The sequence below is a fragment of the Acomys russatus genome, chromosome 28 (genome assembly GCF_903995435.1).
Source record: "Acomys russatus chromosome 28, mAcoRus1.1, whole genome shotgun sequence".
Lineage (NCBI taxonomy): Eukaryota > Metazoa > Chordata > Mammalia > Rodentia > Muridae > Acomys > Acomys russatus.
The window spans coordinates 39,857,277-39,873,400 of NC_067164.1; the positions used below are offsets into that span (position 1 = coordinate 39,857,277).

The following is a 16,124-nucleotide window of genomic DNA, read 5'->3' on the forward strand; positions in this document are numbered from 1 at the left end:
TGCAGCACCACTGCAAATCCTCCTGTGGCATTCTGCAGGATGTCCTCCCTGGTGACTATAGAGCTCAGGGCTATTTTATATCATCTGAAACACACAACTGCTTCTCAAACTCACAGTGCCCAGAAGCATCCAAGGAGATTTCAGAACTCCAGGGCAAAAGTCCTAGAATCTCTGAGTCAATAAGTTTGGTGTGGAGGACTTGAGGTCTCTCTACTTAAAAACAAAACAAAACAAAACAAAAAACAAAACAAAAAAAAAACCCTAATTTATTTATTCACTTAACATCCTGGTCATAGTCCCATCCCTCTTCGCTTCTCAGTCCCACCCTCGCTCCTTCTCTCCCATGCCCCCCTCCTTCATCCTGCTCCCATATTTCTCAGACCAGGGGAGTCCCCCCTTCCCATCCACCCCAGCTTATCAGTGTGTCCTTTTTCCCTGTGGCCTGGCAAGGTAAAGTGTCTTAAGCAATGGTTACAGTTCTTCTTTGAGTCATATTTTTAAATCCATGCATGGAACCTGTTTTCTGTGTCCAAGTCTGCACTCTGTCTTCATACCTGGCTCCTCTGGCAAGATGCCTGCTGAGCAGTGTGAGCGTGGCACAGCTCAGGACACGTGCTTCTCCAGAGGCCTCTTTCCACACAGGCCGCCCAACCTTTCTAGTGCGAGAGTTTTGCACCTTTCTCTGTTAGGTCTGTCTTTTCCTGAGGCCAAGGCCCTCACTCTAGTTTGCTTTAACTTGTCCAATTCTTAATTTTACATATAGGAAATATACATGGGGTCAACAAATAATGGCAGGGAGATAGATAGATAGATGTGTGATAGGGAGACCTCTCCAAAAAAAAAAAAAAAAAAAAAGGATTGCAGTGCCCACTATGACTGAATAAATTGTGTATACCCCCCCCCCCAATGCATATGTTGAATTCCTAAGGCCTGGCATCTCAGCATCTGGCTATAATTGGTCGTTAGGGCTTTTTAGAAGCAACCCAATTTAAATCATACTATTACGGTTGTCTGTAACAACTATGATGATGATGAAGAGGAGGAAGAAGAAGAGGAAGAGGATAAGGAGGAGGAAACATATCACAGGAAAATGGGCCATCTGCAAACCAAGAGATGCCTCAGAAGAGGACAACCAACTACTTTTTTTTTTTTTTTTTTTTTTTTTTTTTTGAGAAAAAGCATTTGCGTTATTGAACACAGAATGTGGTCGGTTGTTATAACAAGCCTAGCAAACTACTATGGGATCGGACATGCACATTTGCTAAGCCGCAGAAGTGAAATGCTATCACTTAAGCGAGGATCCCATAGACTCCTGTTTGCACCGACATGGCTGATTCTATAATCTAGAAACAGTGGGGACACGGAGAACACAGGGGGTCATAGCTCTCTCTTGAAGCCTCCCAACCCAGTCTCATCTCAGAAGCTAAGTAGGGTGAGGCCAGTTTAGTACCAGGATGGCAGAAGAAGAAAATGAAAGAAATCCTTTGCTCCGGTATGGAATGACAGACAATACGGCAGTGGGGGTAAAAAGCAGAGATTCTATCAGAGAAACCCTTGAGGGCAGAAGCAACAAAAAGACCTGTGAGGGACTTGCCAAGGAGACACAGGAGAATATCCGAAGAGTAGTGAGGGCAGAGATGCACAAATCTCAATCAGGGGTGTCAGATTTAAAAGAGATGGGGCAACCATAGAAAACTGAGTTTGGAGTAGGCTTAGCCTGAGCCAAGTGCAGAGCATTACCAGCTGGGGCATAGTGGGGTAAAGCCTGAGGCAGGTTTCTGTTACTCAGAGGCAGGTGCTGGCCAGGAGCAAAAACAAGATAACGGTGGAGGCATCAGCAATCCATCCAAGAGTCCCCGGAACCCAACCCTTTGAATCCTCAGGATGTCTGGAGACAGGGAGACTGGGGGAATTACCCAATAAACGCAGAGTCAGGGAGACCAGGGCTACCAAGGCAAGGTGAGGCAGCCTTGGCGTCTTGCTTCTGGTTTTTACGTGAGGGATGATTTACTTGCCCTCCCAGAGACTTGGTTCAAGCTGGGTCTCTCTAATTCACGTTATCCTATAAGAGGGTCTCAGTCTGTACTCCCCTCTTTGCACCTCTGTCAACCTAGGCAGAGGGCGGACAAGGCCTAAGCATTATGTTGAGATCATGCAGGCATAGGCAAATTCAGGAGCCCTTTACCCAAGGAGCTGGCCGGCCAAGTCCTCCCTCATTTCGCAGGCTACCACCCCGTAAGAATGCGGGCACCGCTCGGGGCGCTGGCCTGGGAGCCGCGCTGGCCTTGTGTGGGTGCCATTTCAGTGCTCCAGAGGCCCGACGAGACGAGGCCTGGACCCGGGAGGCGGGCCGAGGGGGCGGGCGGGGGCGGGGAGCAGGCGGCGGACCCCGGGAAGAAAAGAACATGGCTCCTGCGGCAGAGGGCAGCGCCGCTCCAGGGCGCGCTGGGCGCCTGTGACCGCTATGGTAAACTCCAGCCGCGTGCAACCGCAGCCGCCGGGGGACGCGAGGCGCTCGCCCGCACCGCGAGCGTCCGGCCCCGGGCGGCTGACGGCGGTGGGCGCCGGCTTGGCAGTCCCGGGCGGCCTCCGGGAGCAGCGGGGCCTGGAGATCGAGATGGAGCGCATCCGGCAGGCGGCCGCGCGGGACCCCCCGGCCGGAGCCTCGGCCTCCCCTTCCCCTCCGCTCTCGTCCTGCTCCAGGCAGGCGTGGAGCCGCGATAACCCGGGTTTCGAGGCCGAGGAGGAGGACGACGACGACGAAGTGGAAGGAGAAGAAGGAGGGATGGTGGTGGAGATGGACGTGGAGTGGCGCCCGGGCAGCCGGAGGTCGGCCTCCTCCACGGCTGTGAGCTCGGCGGGCGCCCGCGGCCGGGGGCTGGGGAGCTACCGCGGCACCGGCCACCCGAGCGGGAGGCGGCCCCGGCTCGAGGACCAGGGCGCGCCTTGTCCCAGCCCCGCCGGCGGCGGGGACCCGCTGCATCGCCACCTCCCGCTCGACGGACAGCCACCCCGAGTGGCCTGGGCCGAGAGGCTGGTGCGCGGACTGCGAGGTAAGATCGGGACTCGCGGGGTCCCGTGCGTGCTTGAGAACGGTGTGCCTGCGGGCCCGAAGCCCTGTCCTCTGAGTGCGGCTGTCTGTGGCTCCACCTCGCATGCTCTGCGTTCCCGCCTTCTTCTCGAGCGCCTTCCCTAGCTCTCTTAAAATCTGCGCGATTTCCGGTACCCAGCGCGGAATTCCACTGCGCCCTTGTTGGTGAGAATTCCCTGGGCTCCTCCTTCCCTCTTTAGGATGCTGGCACACTTTGGAAAATAGGACATAGCCGTTTCCGGGAGTATCTGGGGCTCGTGGAGGACGAAAAGTGAATATTCTAGTATAAGTAATGATAGTTGGAACTGTTTGCTAAATGTCACAAAAGGAGGAACGAGTCTGTTTCAGCTCCGCTTTTCTTTTGGCGGCGATGCGTGTCCCTTCAGCCATTCTAGGAGGGACCAACAGTGTTCCCCAAGCTTTGAGAGGGATGCCTTTTAAGGGGTCGAGGTCTATAGGATTGGTTGAGAGCATTGTTGACACGAATACTGCAATGTCTGTAAAAGCACATTTGACCATTTCTAACTCTAGACACATTGCTTAAACAGTTGAAAAAACAAAACAAACAAAACATTCCCCTCTCCCCCGTGTGCATTTAAAGGCTGGAAGTGTGTTTAAAAGTAATGTTCTGTGCCCTTCCAACAGGATGATTGCTTCTGCAGACACCAGCTGGTTCTGTGTCAGCATTCCATGCGTGCAATTCTCCACAAGGCAGGAAAGGACACGGATTTTCCAATAGCAAATTGAATCCCGTGTTCTCAAAGTTTTGCCGCCAGAGGCATCCAAGGAAAAGAGTGTGACTGAGTCTCATCCATCCAGTTATCTTGGTCTCCACTCTTAGGATTTCCTTCCCGGGTCTGTTGTTCCTTCCCCCTTGCCCTCTGTCTGTTCCCAGGCCTGCCAACAGAGACCATCCAGATGTTGAAACCCTGGGGTGGAGACAGGCCAGGCGTACATTCAGATCCTGGTTGTGCAGCTGTTTGACCCTGAACATGTCATTTTACTGCTCCGATCCTTAAGTTTTCTTTTAGAAAAAAGCCAGCACATAGTGCTCAATGTGTTAAAAGAATTAAATGAGAAGACATCGAAAACGGGCAGCAAATCTTTGCCGTGCTGTGCTTCAGGCCTGTTACAAGTGTCGAACGTATATTTTGTCACTGCTTGTACGTGTGTATTCTAGTTAGTGTGATTCGAGGCACTGTGAAAAGCAAAGTGTCCTTTAACAGGTAGGATAGGAAACCACCAGTGCTTTCTTAAAGTCTAGAACCATATGAGACAGATGTTTTTTAAACTATGTAAGGTACACTTCTAAAACTATTCACTGAAGTGAGATGCAAGCTTCCTCTAAGCTAATAAATTATGCAAAGTCGGGCTGGAGAGATGGCTCAGAGGTAAAGAGCACTGTCTGCTCTTCCAGAGGTCCTGAGTTCATTCCCAGCACCCACGTGGTGGCTGGCAACCATCTATACTGCCCTCTTCTGGATGCAGGTGTACATGCAGATAGAGCACCCACATACATAAAAGTAAATGAATAAATGTAAAAAAAAAATAATAATAATGCAAAGTCACATGATTTTAAGTCATCTTGAGCACTTGGTAACATACTTTGAACTCAATAATGAGAGACAGTGAAATAAGATGTATACTTTTATATTAAGGATATATATATGCTTATTGCTTTTAAAGAAGAATTTCAGGAGATTCACAATAAGACAGACCATCAGTGGCAGCTCTGTAGAGGTTCTGGGAGAGTGGGGCACTGGAGAGGCATGGAAGGGGTGATCTGCTTCCCAGAGTCTTACCCTCTGCATCTCTGTATGTGTTCCCTCAGTAATATCTAATAAACTTTTGTAAATAATAATAATAATAATAATAATAATAATAATAATAATAATAGTGATGACACAGGTATAATTCACAATAGAGCAAGACTTGGGAAATTATTAATTATAGACATTTTTGAACTTTATTTCTGTAATGAAAAAAATGTCACTGGCATTCTTGTGACTTATTAAATAAATCACATGTATTAAATATTTAGCACATGCTAAGAAGATGGCATACTGCTAGCAGCTATAAAACAAAAGCAGCTACAAAACAAAATACATTACAGTGGCATATCACTGTTTTCCCAAGGACAGAACCCAGCTATGTAAAATCACTAACAGTGAACTAGTCGTGATATTTATTTTTTCCTGGCTTGTAGAATAACAATAACTGGAACCTTGGTGTATCCTGTAAATAATGCCAAGGGTCAGGACAGAAAATGACTTTAGTGATACTCACAGGTGGTGGGGCTTACTGAGAGAGAGAGAGAGAGAGAGAGAGAGAGAGAGAGAGAGAGAGAGAGAAAGGGAGAGGAGGGGAAGGGAGGGGAGGGGAGGGGAGAGGAGAGGGGCGAGCATGCTAGTCAGGTGTTTCCCTATTCAGACACTCTGGGCCACAGGTTCCCATTTATGAAAGGAAAGTGTTGGGCTTGGTCTCCAAAGCCCTTTCCACCCCCAGGGATTAAAATGCATCCGTAAACATCAAGAAGCAGCTGAAGGCTTCTCAGCTGCCCCAGAGCTTGCAGAATGAACGGGTCTCAGCAGCTTGGTGTCCTGGGTCGTTTCAGAGGGAGACATGAGCCAGGCAGGTGTGGTAGGAGGCCACCGGGGAAGAGGTGCTGAAAGCCTGGTGCAGGCCAGCAAAAGCGAAGGACAACTGAATGCTCGGATGACACTGCCCCCGACATCATCCTGGAAATGGCACTGACCACTTTGACTCCCGCTGCACTGGCAAGTTCGTAATTCACATAACCAACAACACACTCCTAGGGCCCAAAGGAACAAGAGGACTACTCTTATTTTTCCTAAGACAGTCAGTTTGACATTGACAGATGCTGTTTTGTCTCACCGTGTCTAATTTGCATTTCTCCTGCCTCCCCCTTTTGTTGTCTCCAGAGCAGCGCACTCAGGTATTAGAAAGGCTATTGAGGTTTATAAAGGTCTGAACTTGACTGTACCAAGTAGTACCACGCCAACATCGATACTTCTGATCCTCCATTCTTAGCTGCAGCTCGTGGCCAGCCCCGTGCAGGGACTGATTACTCTGGCCTGTTTCGAACTTTCAGATCCATTCTTACTCCATCACGTCCCCAGCACAGCATGATCCTAAATGTGAGGTTTTCCAGTGGGCCTAGAGGAGTATTTGGGAGTGCCTGAATGGATGAGTGGGCGCTTTACTGCCCGAGGAGGGAGGAGGGGGCACCTGCCGTGTACCAGCTAGAAGGCGAGAATGGTACTAGCACCTTGCAGTGCCCAGGGTAGCCTCATCCTCCACTGCAGCACACCATCCCCTCCAGCACATCAGGAGTACAGAAGCTGAGGAACCTTGCCCTAACCTCTTAGGTAATGATGAATCGCTCACTGTGCCCAGCACTTTGGAGCCTTCTTATGGTCCTAGTCTGTTCTATTCTTAGGGTGTTCCCTGTGACAGAGGCTACCATCACCACTATCTTCCCGATGAGGGGAATGAAGCTTTGATAGCTTAAATGACTTCCCTGTGGTCACAACTATTAGATGTTGGTACTAAGATTTAAGTACAGGCGTCGGAGCCCGAAGCTGTTCTTACTATGACAAACTCCTGCAGGGCCCACACCGAACGTTAGCCAGATGTTTTCACTTTATAAATCTTGATTCAAGCCGGGTGTGGTGGTGCACACCTTTAATCCCAGTACTCTGGAGGCAGAGGCAGGTGGATTGCTGTGAGTTCGAGGCCAGCCTAGTCTATAAAGTGAGTCCAGGACAGCTAAGGCTACACAAAGAAACTCTGTCTCGAAAAACCAAAACAACAACAACAATGCCTACAGATGACTGGTGCCATTGTATATGTATGTTAATTTTGTTTACCCATCTGTTAGTTGATGGGCATGACTTTTTAATTTAAATATAATTTTTTTAGTATATTTGGGAATGTATTACATGCATACAATGTACTTTGATCATATTCACACACACACACACACACACACACACACACATAGAATCGGGGTTGGTGTGGTGGTGTGTGTCTGTATTCCCAGCGCTCAGGAGGCAGAGGCAGGAGGAGCATTCGAAGTTCAAGGTCAGACTGAGCTAAACAGTGAGATCCTGTCCCAAACCATAAAATAATTAACAGAGCCAACTCCATGTGAAGAAGGGTAAGAGTAGGGACAACTTTGAAATGGGCCTCAGATTCCTTGTTTGATGCCATTTGCGCAAACATGAGGAAGTTTCTAAAGAAAGAAAAAGAAGAGCCTTCACTGGGGCCCGTGAATCTGAGCCATCGGTGTGGTGTGCACCTTAAACCACTCCCGCCCGTGAGCTCATGACACAGGAAGCAATCTGCAGCAGGGCCCTGATGAAGGGGTGGGGGGGGGGCTGTCTCCTAAGACCAGTGGGGGAAAATTTAGGAGGTAGGTAGGGCAATTTGGAGAAAGCAAATGCGTAATAGTACATAAAAATATCAAAAGGAAGGATGTTTCTTTTCATTTCCTCTTAGGGGAATTGCTGTAATTCATTGCACTTTGGCTTAGTAACAAAATCTGACATAGTTTTTGTGTGTTTCTATTTAAAGGTCGGAGAATACCATTTGTATGACACTGTGTCTGTTCCCTGGTGCGTGCCTGTCTGTAAAGCACTGGAAAGAATAAAATCACTGACCACGCACAGCAAAGATGCTAAAGAAACTAGCAGCCCCGCATGTACCTGTAGACCGCCTCCAACAGAACCCAAAGACACGTGTCACGCCCGAGGCTCCTGAGCCCCATCCTCGGCTGCTGCTGTGTCGTCCCGAGTTGTAACTTTCCATGTCATCCAGATTTGTAAAAGTTCTTTAATATGCTAGAGTTTCGGTGAACAAACGCCCGCCCCCCGCTGTACTTTTTCAGCATGAGTAATTCCTGGCAGCCACCAGACCTTGGCAGCAGCAGAGCTGGTCGTGGCCGGTGTCCAGCTTTCAGAGTGGTGAAACCTCTCACCTGTCCTTGAATTTAGACGCTGAGTTTTCAAAGGAAGGAAAGGAAAGTGGAATATCTAAATTTTAATAGTGCGGGGCGTCTGTATTGTTATAAGGCCCAAGAAGGGCATCAACATTAGTGATGGGCTCATTTCCTTGAAGGGAGAGGCCTCACACGGTTCCCTTTTTTCCCCTGTGGCTTGTCTGTGGCTCAAATGTGGTCTGCATTTAAGTTAGTGAATGGGGTAAGGTCTAGAGTGAACGCCAGAGGTGACATGTGGGAGCCAGGTTCCTGTCTGTTAATAGCTAACCTCCTCTAACTGGAAGGATTGGGAAGTTAGGGTTTGGGGAAGATATTAAGTCTCTCCCAAGGAGCCAGCAATGTGACTTGGCCACTCTGTTCATTAACCCAGGGCTTGGAGAGCCACCATGCTGCCTGCTGGCTGAATCCCAGACTGCTAACTCTCTCTAGCAAGCTCTCCGAGGGTGGTTACGTCATCTTTACTTCACCAGCCCAACACTTTCCATCTGCTGAAGTATATAGAACATGGTTGCTGGATGTAGTTTTTCCCAAGAAAGACAGAGGAGCTGCATGGGCCATTGCTGTCAATTTTTAAAACATCCGAAGCGTAGCCGGTTGCCTTTGTGTTTCTTATAGGATGGGGACGGGCACAGAGCAGCCTTTCTGCCACCATGCGTGAAGCTCAGCAGATGCTTGCACATTGGAACAATTTGGGTTTTGCCCTACGGTGACCTTGGCAGTGGTTACCCTGTAGCCACGCCATCCACTTAGCTAGGTTTAATAGGAGGTACCAGGTATATCCCTTACCAGCCAGGAATGTGTGGTGCACACAATTCCCGCATCTTTTAAGTCGCCTTCACTTCTCATCCTCCTAAACTTTTAAAGACATTTACTGATGGTCCTGGAAGTTATGGCAATGACTGAGTTGCCTTGGATTTCATACTTTTGGGGGGTATGGAGCATGATGTGTACTAAACAAAAGGTATTCCTGATAAGTCACTTCTGAGTCGCACACAGTTTGCGTGCATTCGTATTCTTGTGTATTCACATTTACACATGAAAACTGGCTTACTACTGGTGTCATTTTTTTCTCTTGCCACTTGTGAGCTTTCTTAAGAGAGATGACCTTGTTTTGTTTGTTTTCCCGTTGTTTTAAAGGTCTCTGGGGAACACGGCTCATGGAAGAGAGCAGCACTAGCCGAGAGAAGTACCTTAAAAGCGTGTTACGGGAGCTGGTCACGTACCTTGTTTTCCTCATCGTCTTGTGCATCCGTGAGTACACTGTTTCCGTCTCCCGTGGAAATGCTTTCTTCAGGTTGTTCGGCCTCAGATAACCATGGTTGCAGAGAAGTGTGTGAGCGCCAGGAGGGGCAAGGCAGCAATTTTCCCCTTAGTGTGGTTTCGGTTCAGGTTGGGATTTGGGGAGTTCTCTGCTGGCCAGTTCGTTGTCATCTGTGACCAACTTCGTGGTGAGGTCCGTAGAGCAACCTGCTGTGTACGAAATCCAAGCCAAAGGGTGTGGATATTAGATTTCATAGCAGTAACTATCACACCTCCGCACCTCACTCTCGGGTGATAATGACCCCTAATGCTGCTCGTGTTGGCTCATGTCTTGCAAGGTGGTATTTCTCCCAAAACTTCAGTAATTGCTAGGCTTTAAGGGAAACCTAGCTGACCGGAGTCTCTATTTCTTCTCCCTTACATCATGTGTTAGTGCATTCTCTCTTGAGGGAGGGGTGGGAAGCCTAGCCCAAAACCAGCCTCAGTAAGCTTTTGCAAGTCCAGAAAAGTCACAGGCAAATCATTTATTCTGAACCAAAACATATTGAAGCATGGAGATTTTAAATGTTTTTTTTTTTTTTTTAAGATTTGCCTTGAGGGGAGGGTTGGGGCCTGAGGTCTCTGAGGAAAGATCAAGGAGTGGCCAGTCCAGGGGCAGCTCTGCCTGAGGCAGGTGGCACAGTAGGCAGGAGAAGGTGGCAGCCAGAAGCATGTGTGCTGAGCGAACCGGCAACTGGTCTGTGCGGTCCTCCCTGCTGTCCTCCGGTAACTCTGGCTGCAGGGCAGGCAGCGGGCCATGGCTGCCTACACACAGCCTCTCTTCTGTCTTCTTGCAGGGCAGGTGTTCAGGTCAGATGAGGATCTGGGGAGTCCTCAGGCTTGACGGGTCTTTTATTTATACCCATGTGTATCTGTTGTCCCAAGAATAGACTTGGAGAAATTAACAAATAAAACATTTGTGTGTGCACCTGTGTGTGTGTGTAGGTGTATGTACACCTGTGTGTGTAGGTGCATGTGCACCTATGTGTGTGGGTATGTATATACTTCTGTGTGTGCATGTGCCCCTGTGTGTGTAGGTGTGCACATTTGTATATAGGTGTATGTACACCTGCGTGGAGGTGCATGTGCACTTGTGTATGTAGGTGCATGGTCACATGTGTGTATAGGCACATGTGCACCTATGTGTGTAGGTATGTATATTCATCTGTGTGTGTAGGTGCATGTGCACCTGTGTGTAGGTGTATATGTACCTGTGTGTGTAGGTTCATGTGTGCATGTGTGTAAGTGTATATGCATCTGTGTATATAGGTTCATGTGCACATGTGTATGTAGGTGCATGTGTACCTGTGTGTGTAGGTGCATGTGCACATGTGTGTATGCAGAAGCCAGTGGCTGACATCAGCATCTTCCTCAGTTACTTTCCCCGTGGTTCTTGAGACAGGGCCACTCAGGGAACACAAGGCCTGGAGTTTGCCGTGGCCAGCCCTGAGAGCTGAACTCGGTTCCTCCTGCACAGACATCCGCACTGCCAACTAAGCCACCACCCCAGCCCTCTCTTTACACCTGCTGAGACTCTGCCAGCTAGCTAGAAACTTAATTACAAAGTGTAGGGTTTTTTCTAAAGCTAAAAAATGACATGAAAAAATCATTTTGGATTTTTTCTAATTTTCTGTCACTTGTATACGGCTTCCCTTGTGTGTGTCTTTATGCGTTTTCCTCATTATTCTCCTCAGAATGAGCTGGTAGATGAAAAGGTAAAAGAGAAAATATTCTCAAGAGGGTAAGTCACAGGAGAGCAGCCCCGGGAAGTGTTTGCCTAGAGAAACAATTTAAATGTGTGTCATTTTAATACTTCCTGTTTTAAAGACCTATCATTTATTTTTGGTGCTTGGTAGACCTGCCACATTTGTTAAATATTTAGTTCAATACCTACTATGAAGACAGTGGCCTTACTGAGCCAGGACCAGCCCAGCGTTGGATGGGAGTTCAGGTGTTGGCTGAAGAACGCTGTTCTTATCTAAATGCATTTGATCATAGAAGGGCAGGTGAGGGACTGGAAATGATTTAATACGCTCTCTCTGCATGGTCACATGAATTGTGGGTTTATGTTACTGTTTTTTACCAAAGTGAGACCTGGGGATGAACACACACACTTGGGTCATTGTCACCTATGCTTCTTCAATAGTCCTAATTTGATGTGTCGGTTGAAAATCGAAGAGAAAGAGACACAAATTTACCAATAAAAAGTCAAGATGTAATTAGAGGACCAAGAAAGTAACAGCTCCGTGTGCATCACAGCGGCCAGAAGACACAGAAAGTAACAGCTCCGTGTGCATCACAGTGGCCAGAAGACACAGAAAGTAACAGCTCTGTGTGCATCACAGCGGCCAGAAGACACAGAAAGTAACAGCTCCGTGTGCATCACAGCGGCCAGAAGACACAGAAAGTAACAGCTCCGTGTGCATCACAGCGGGCAGAAGACACAGAAAGTAACAGCTCCGTGTGCATCACAGCGGCCAGAAGACACAGAAAGTAACAGCTCCGTGTGCATCACAGTGGCCAGAAGACACAGAAAGTAACAGCTCCGTGTGCATCACAGCGGCCAGAAGACACAGAAAGTAACAGCTCCGTGTGCATCACAGCGGCCAGAAGACACAGAAAGTAACAGCTCCGTGTGCATCACAGTGGCCAGAAGACACAGAAAGTAACAGCTCCGTGTGCATCACAGCGGCCAGAAGACACAGAAAGTAACAGCTCCGTGTGCATCACAGCGGCCAGAAGACACAGAAAGTAACAGCTCCGTGTGCATCACAGCGGCCAGAAGACACAGAAAGTAACAGCTCCGTGTGCATCACAGTGGCCAGAAGACACAGAAAGTAACAGCTCCGTGTGCATCACAGTGGCCAGAAGACACAGAAAACAAGGTCCTTCTTCTTGAAGCAAATTAAAGGAATCACAGCATCTTACACCTGCAGTCACAGCCAATTCCAGCATAAAACTGAACTTGCTAAAGTGTTGAAAGTTTTAATTTTCAATTATTATTTTTCACTATTATGTATGATGTCTACACGGAAGCAGACATGCCACGGTGTACATGTGGAGGGAAAAGGACAGCCTTCGGGAATAAGTTTTCTCCTCGCACCTGTACCTGGCTTTCAGATCCTGAACTCTGGGTTGCCGCAGAAGTGTGGCGTCTGTTTGCCCTTTCCTATCTGAGCCTCCACGCCGGCCCAGAGTGCTGAGATTCTGGTCGATGTGTTGTAGCACACCAGTGAGGAAGGAAAGGTCAACATTATTGGCTATTTCTTAACTATGCTTCTTGGGATAGGTAGGCTTCAGTTGTCTTTAATAAAGCACCCCCAGATCCTATAGAGCAGCTGGTTATCATGCCCACACAAAACAGGAGTCCGAGGCTAGCAGAGTAAAAGCAGCCGCCCAGTCTCACAGGAAGTGAGGGCTGTGACCGAAACGAAACCCTGCTCCATGGTCCCCTCATTGTGACCTGTGAATGCCAACAGCAGAGGCTGTGCAGGTTTGACCGGGAGGTGAATCGTAAACCAAAGTAGCAAGCAAAGCAGGTTAGATGGAGGGTCCGGATGCGAGGATGTGACAGGTTAAGGGGACCAGCAGGGGAAGTTAGCACCTGTAGGGCCTGGGGTGACCGGGGAGGGAGCGGTATGGTTGGACCCAGTATAGTTGTAGGCAAAGCTTCTCCTGACGGCTGCGAGCAAGACTGAGGGATCCTCCACCAGCTTGCATCCAGAGGGTGAACGGATGAGCTCTGGGCTTTGGGGGACAAAACAGCTTTGTCTCCCCTGCTACACAGAGGAACAAAGGCCTCAGGTGTGAAGCCAGTAGACGTTAGTTTTCGGAGCTGTGAGAGGACAGGAGAGCTGGGATAGAGTAGGCAGACAAACGCAGGCTCGGCAGGTGTGAGGAGATGCCAAGGTTTCTGTCAGATTCTGAACCCAGCCGCCTCCACTGCTGCAAACTCTAACAGAACACACGTGTTGGAAGTCGGTTTAATCCTCACTGCTGGGCCTGGCTCATAGGATTGTAGCTCATTGGTCACTCAGTCGCTCATGACCTGTGAACTACGATGGTTAAGGACCTCTGGTGATGTTCTGGCCGCACATTTCTTATGTCAGCAGCGATAGCGGTAGCCTGGACTGCTGGTGGGAGAAGGAAGCAGAGGCAAGGGTTGACCTTATGTGAACACTGACCTAAAATGTCCACCTACCAGGAACAGCCCCTTCGCGGAAGCTGTTAGGTGTGCACACGTGTGCGCATCGCCCTCTGATGTCCCTTGGTTCTTCCTGTTACAGTGACCTACGGAATGATGAGTCCCAGCGCATTCTACTACACCAGGACATTGTCACAGCTTTTCATAGACGCCCCAGTATCGAAGACAGAGAAAACCAGCTTTAAAACTCTTTCTTCCATGGAGGACTTCTGGAAGGTATTTACAAAAGACTGCAAGCACCTCCTTGTCTCTGAAAAATGGCTTATTTAATATCATGAGCTCAACTCATGCGTATCTTTAGGAGCTGTGAGTTGGACACGTTGTTTATAGTTGCTCTTGCTTCTGTGTTTATTGAAAATACTTCACACAGAACTGAATGCTTTACTCCTTTATTTAATCCTTATATGATCTTATCAAGTGCATACTGATCCCGTGTGCCCCAGTTTATGAACAAGGCCGGTGAGATTCAGGGTGCTTGCCCGTGTATGGCCACCCGGCTATGGAAGGGAAGCCCTGGGTTGGTTGGTTGGTTTGTTTGTTTGTTTTTGTTTGTTGTTTTTTTAGTTTTGACTGCTGCTTTGTCATAGCCTGTTGTTCACTCAGTCATTCATGGTTCTGTAAAAGATGACTTAGAATGTCCCACGACGCAGATCCAAAGTAGGCAGCTGGCATGTCACACACTGCTTTGCTTTTTGCGATTTGTGTCTTTGTTGACAGTGTCATGTGTCCCCAGCTTCCCCAGCTCCAACAGCAGTGCCTAATAAGACACAGACATGTTATTTCAAAGGTCTGCTACAGTAAAGGTCAACCCAGCCTCTTTTCAGTTACAAGCCCCAACTAGCAGGTAATAAGCATTGAGTAGCACAGGGCAGTGATTAAGGCTAAGTGTTAGGTAGATTTAGGTATTTTTAATAAAGCACTCAAAAGCCCTTGAGAGAGGCTAGTTATCACACTTTACAGGTCATGACCACGTGGTGCTCAGAGTCTAGGAAAACAGGGGAGGAAATTTAAAAGGAAACTCGTGTTTCTCCCCGGAGAAATACTATGTAACATTCTTACTGTACCTGAGCTCAGAGCTCTTGACCAGGCCCCTGCAACCTTTTGCTGTGTAACAACCCTTGACATCCAAACCCATAGTTACTCCATGCTGACCTTGTGTTAGCTCCGGGTGGCAGGCCTCTCTGGTTGCCCTGGATACGTGGAGAAATGACTATACACAAACATCTCCAGTGCTCCATTACATGATAATAAATGCTAACCAGCAAAGAGGAGGGCTCGGGGTCCAAAGACTCCAGGTGTCACAAGATAATCCAGGTAGAAAGAGAGCCAGAACAAAAGGTAACCGACACTGTAGCGGCTTCCCTCCAGGGCCACGGTTATGTGGAGTGACGTTTTTCTAAGGGGAAGTGATGTCAATAGTCTCTATGTATCGATGGAGCATGCCTGTCTCAGTCAACAGTCCCAGCACAGAAATCCCAGCGTATTGATGTTGTGTCATGTGCAGTGTCATGTGCACTGACCGCATAAAAGATGGATTTTCCAAATGTGGGAATCCAGCTTAGGGAATCCTACACAAGGCTCCACACCTAGCAAATGACAGCAAGATCCACGCCCACATCCTTCTGACAACACGGCCTGCCCTAAAACCTCTGCTTGCTCATATGCTCCAGGCAGAAGCCAGCCAGCCTCTGAGTTTGGAACCTAGGCACGATCTTTTATTTCAGTTCACAGAAGGCTCCCTCCTGGATGGGCTGTACTGGAAGGCACAGAACAGTAACCATACGCAAGCTGACAACCGAAGCTTTATTTTCTATGAGAACCTGCTGCTAGGAGTGCCACGTCTACGCCAACTCAAAGTCAGAAATGGGTCCTGCTCCATCCCTCAGGACTTGAGAGATGAAATTAAAGAGTGTTATGATGTCTACTCTGTCAGTAGTGAGGACAGGGCTCCATTTGGACCACGAAATGGAACTGCGTAAGTATCTGTGACGTATGTCCAATGTCTGGTGTTCCGTTTTGTGTCCCTACATTAAGTTGACCTTTGCTCCTTGTTTTCTCTGAACTTCTATCCCCCTTTTGGTTCCTACCACATATTTCAAAAACCCCAAATTGTTCACCACGTAGCCTAGGGGGAAAAAAAAAGAAGCCACGCCTCTACAGATTCTAAGATACATCAATATTACTTTTTTATAGGACAAATAAGATTGTCCCCTAAATTGTTTTAGCAGTTCCTTCCTACAAATATTTTTCATTCAGAATGTAATTATTTAAAGTGCAGATTTAAGAGTGCTGAAGAGATGGTTCAGCAGTTAAGTGCAGTTACTGTCCTCTCAGATGATGCAGGTTTGGATCCCAGTACCCCTGTCAAGTGGCTCACAACCACCTGTAACTCCAGTTCTGTGGGATGATCTAATACCCTCTTTTGGTCTCTGTGGGCACCTGTATGTATGTGACATACATGAACTCTCACACACATGTTTATACACAAACACGTACACATAAATAAGTGA

General features: G+C 48.1%; 1 protein-coding gene across 1 annotated transcript in view; it reads left to right on the plus strand.

Annotated features, from left to right (window-relative positions):
* Positions 1-2,418: 2,418 nt before the first annotated feature.
* Positions 2,419-16,124, plus strand: part of Pkd2 (polycystin 2, transient receptor potential cation channel) — a 31,614-nt gene continuing 17,908 nt past the window's right edge. The window contains exons 1-4 of the mRNA XM_051170629.1: positions 2,419-3,053; positions 9,249-9,362; positions 13,697-13,830; positions 15,339-15,589. Of these exons, the coding sequence (XP_051026586.1) occupies positions 2,465-3,053; positions 9,249-9,362; positions 13,697-13,830; positions 15,339-15,589 (1,088 nt within the window). The 5' untranslated portion in view covers positions 2,419-2,464. The remainder of the gene's footprint in view (positions 3,054-9,248; positions 9,363-13,696; positions 13,831-15,338; positions 15,590-16,124) is intronic.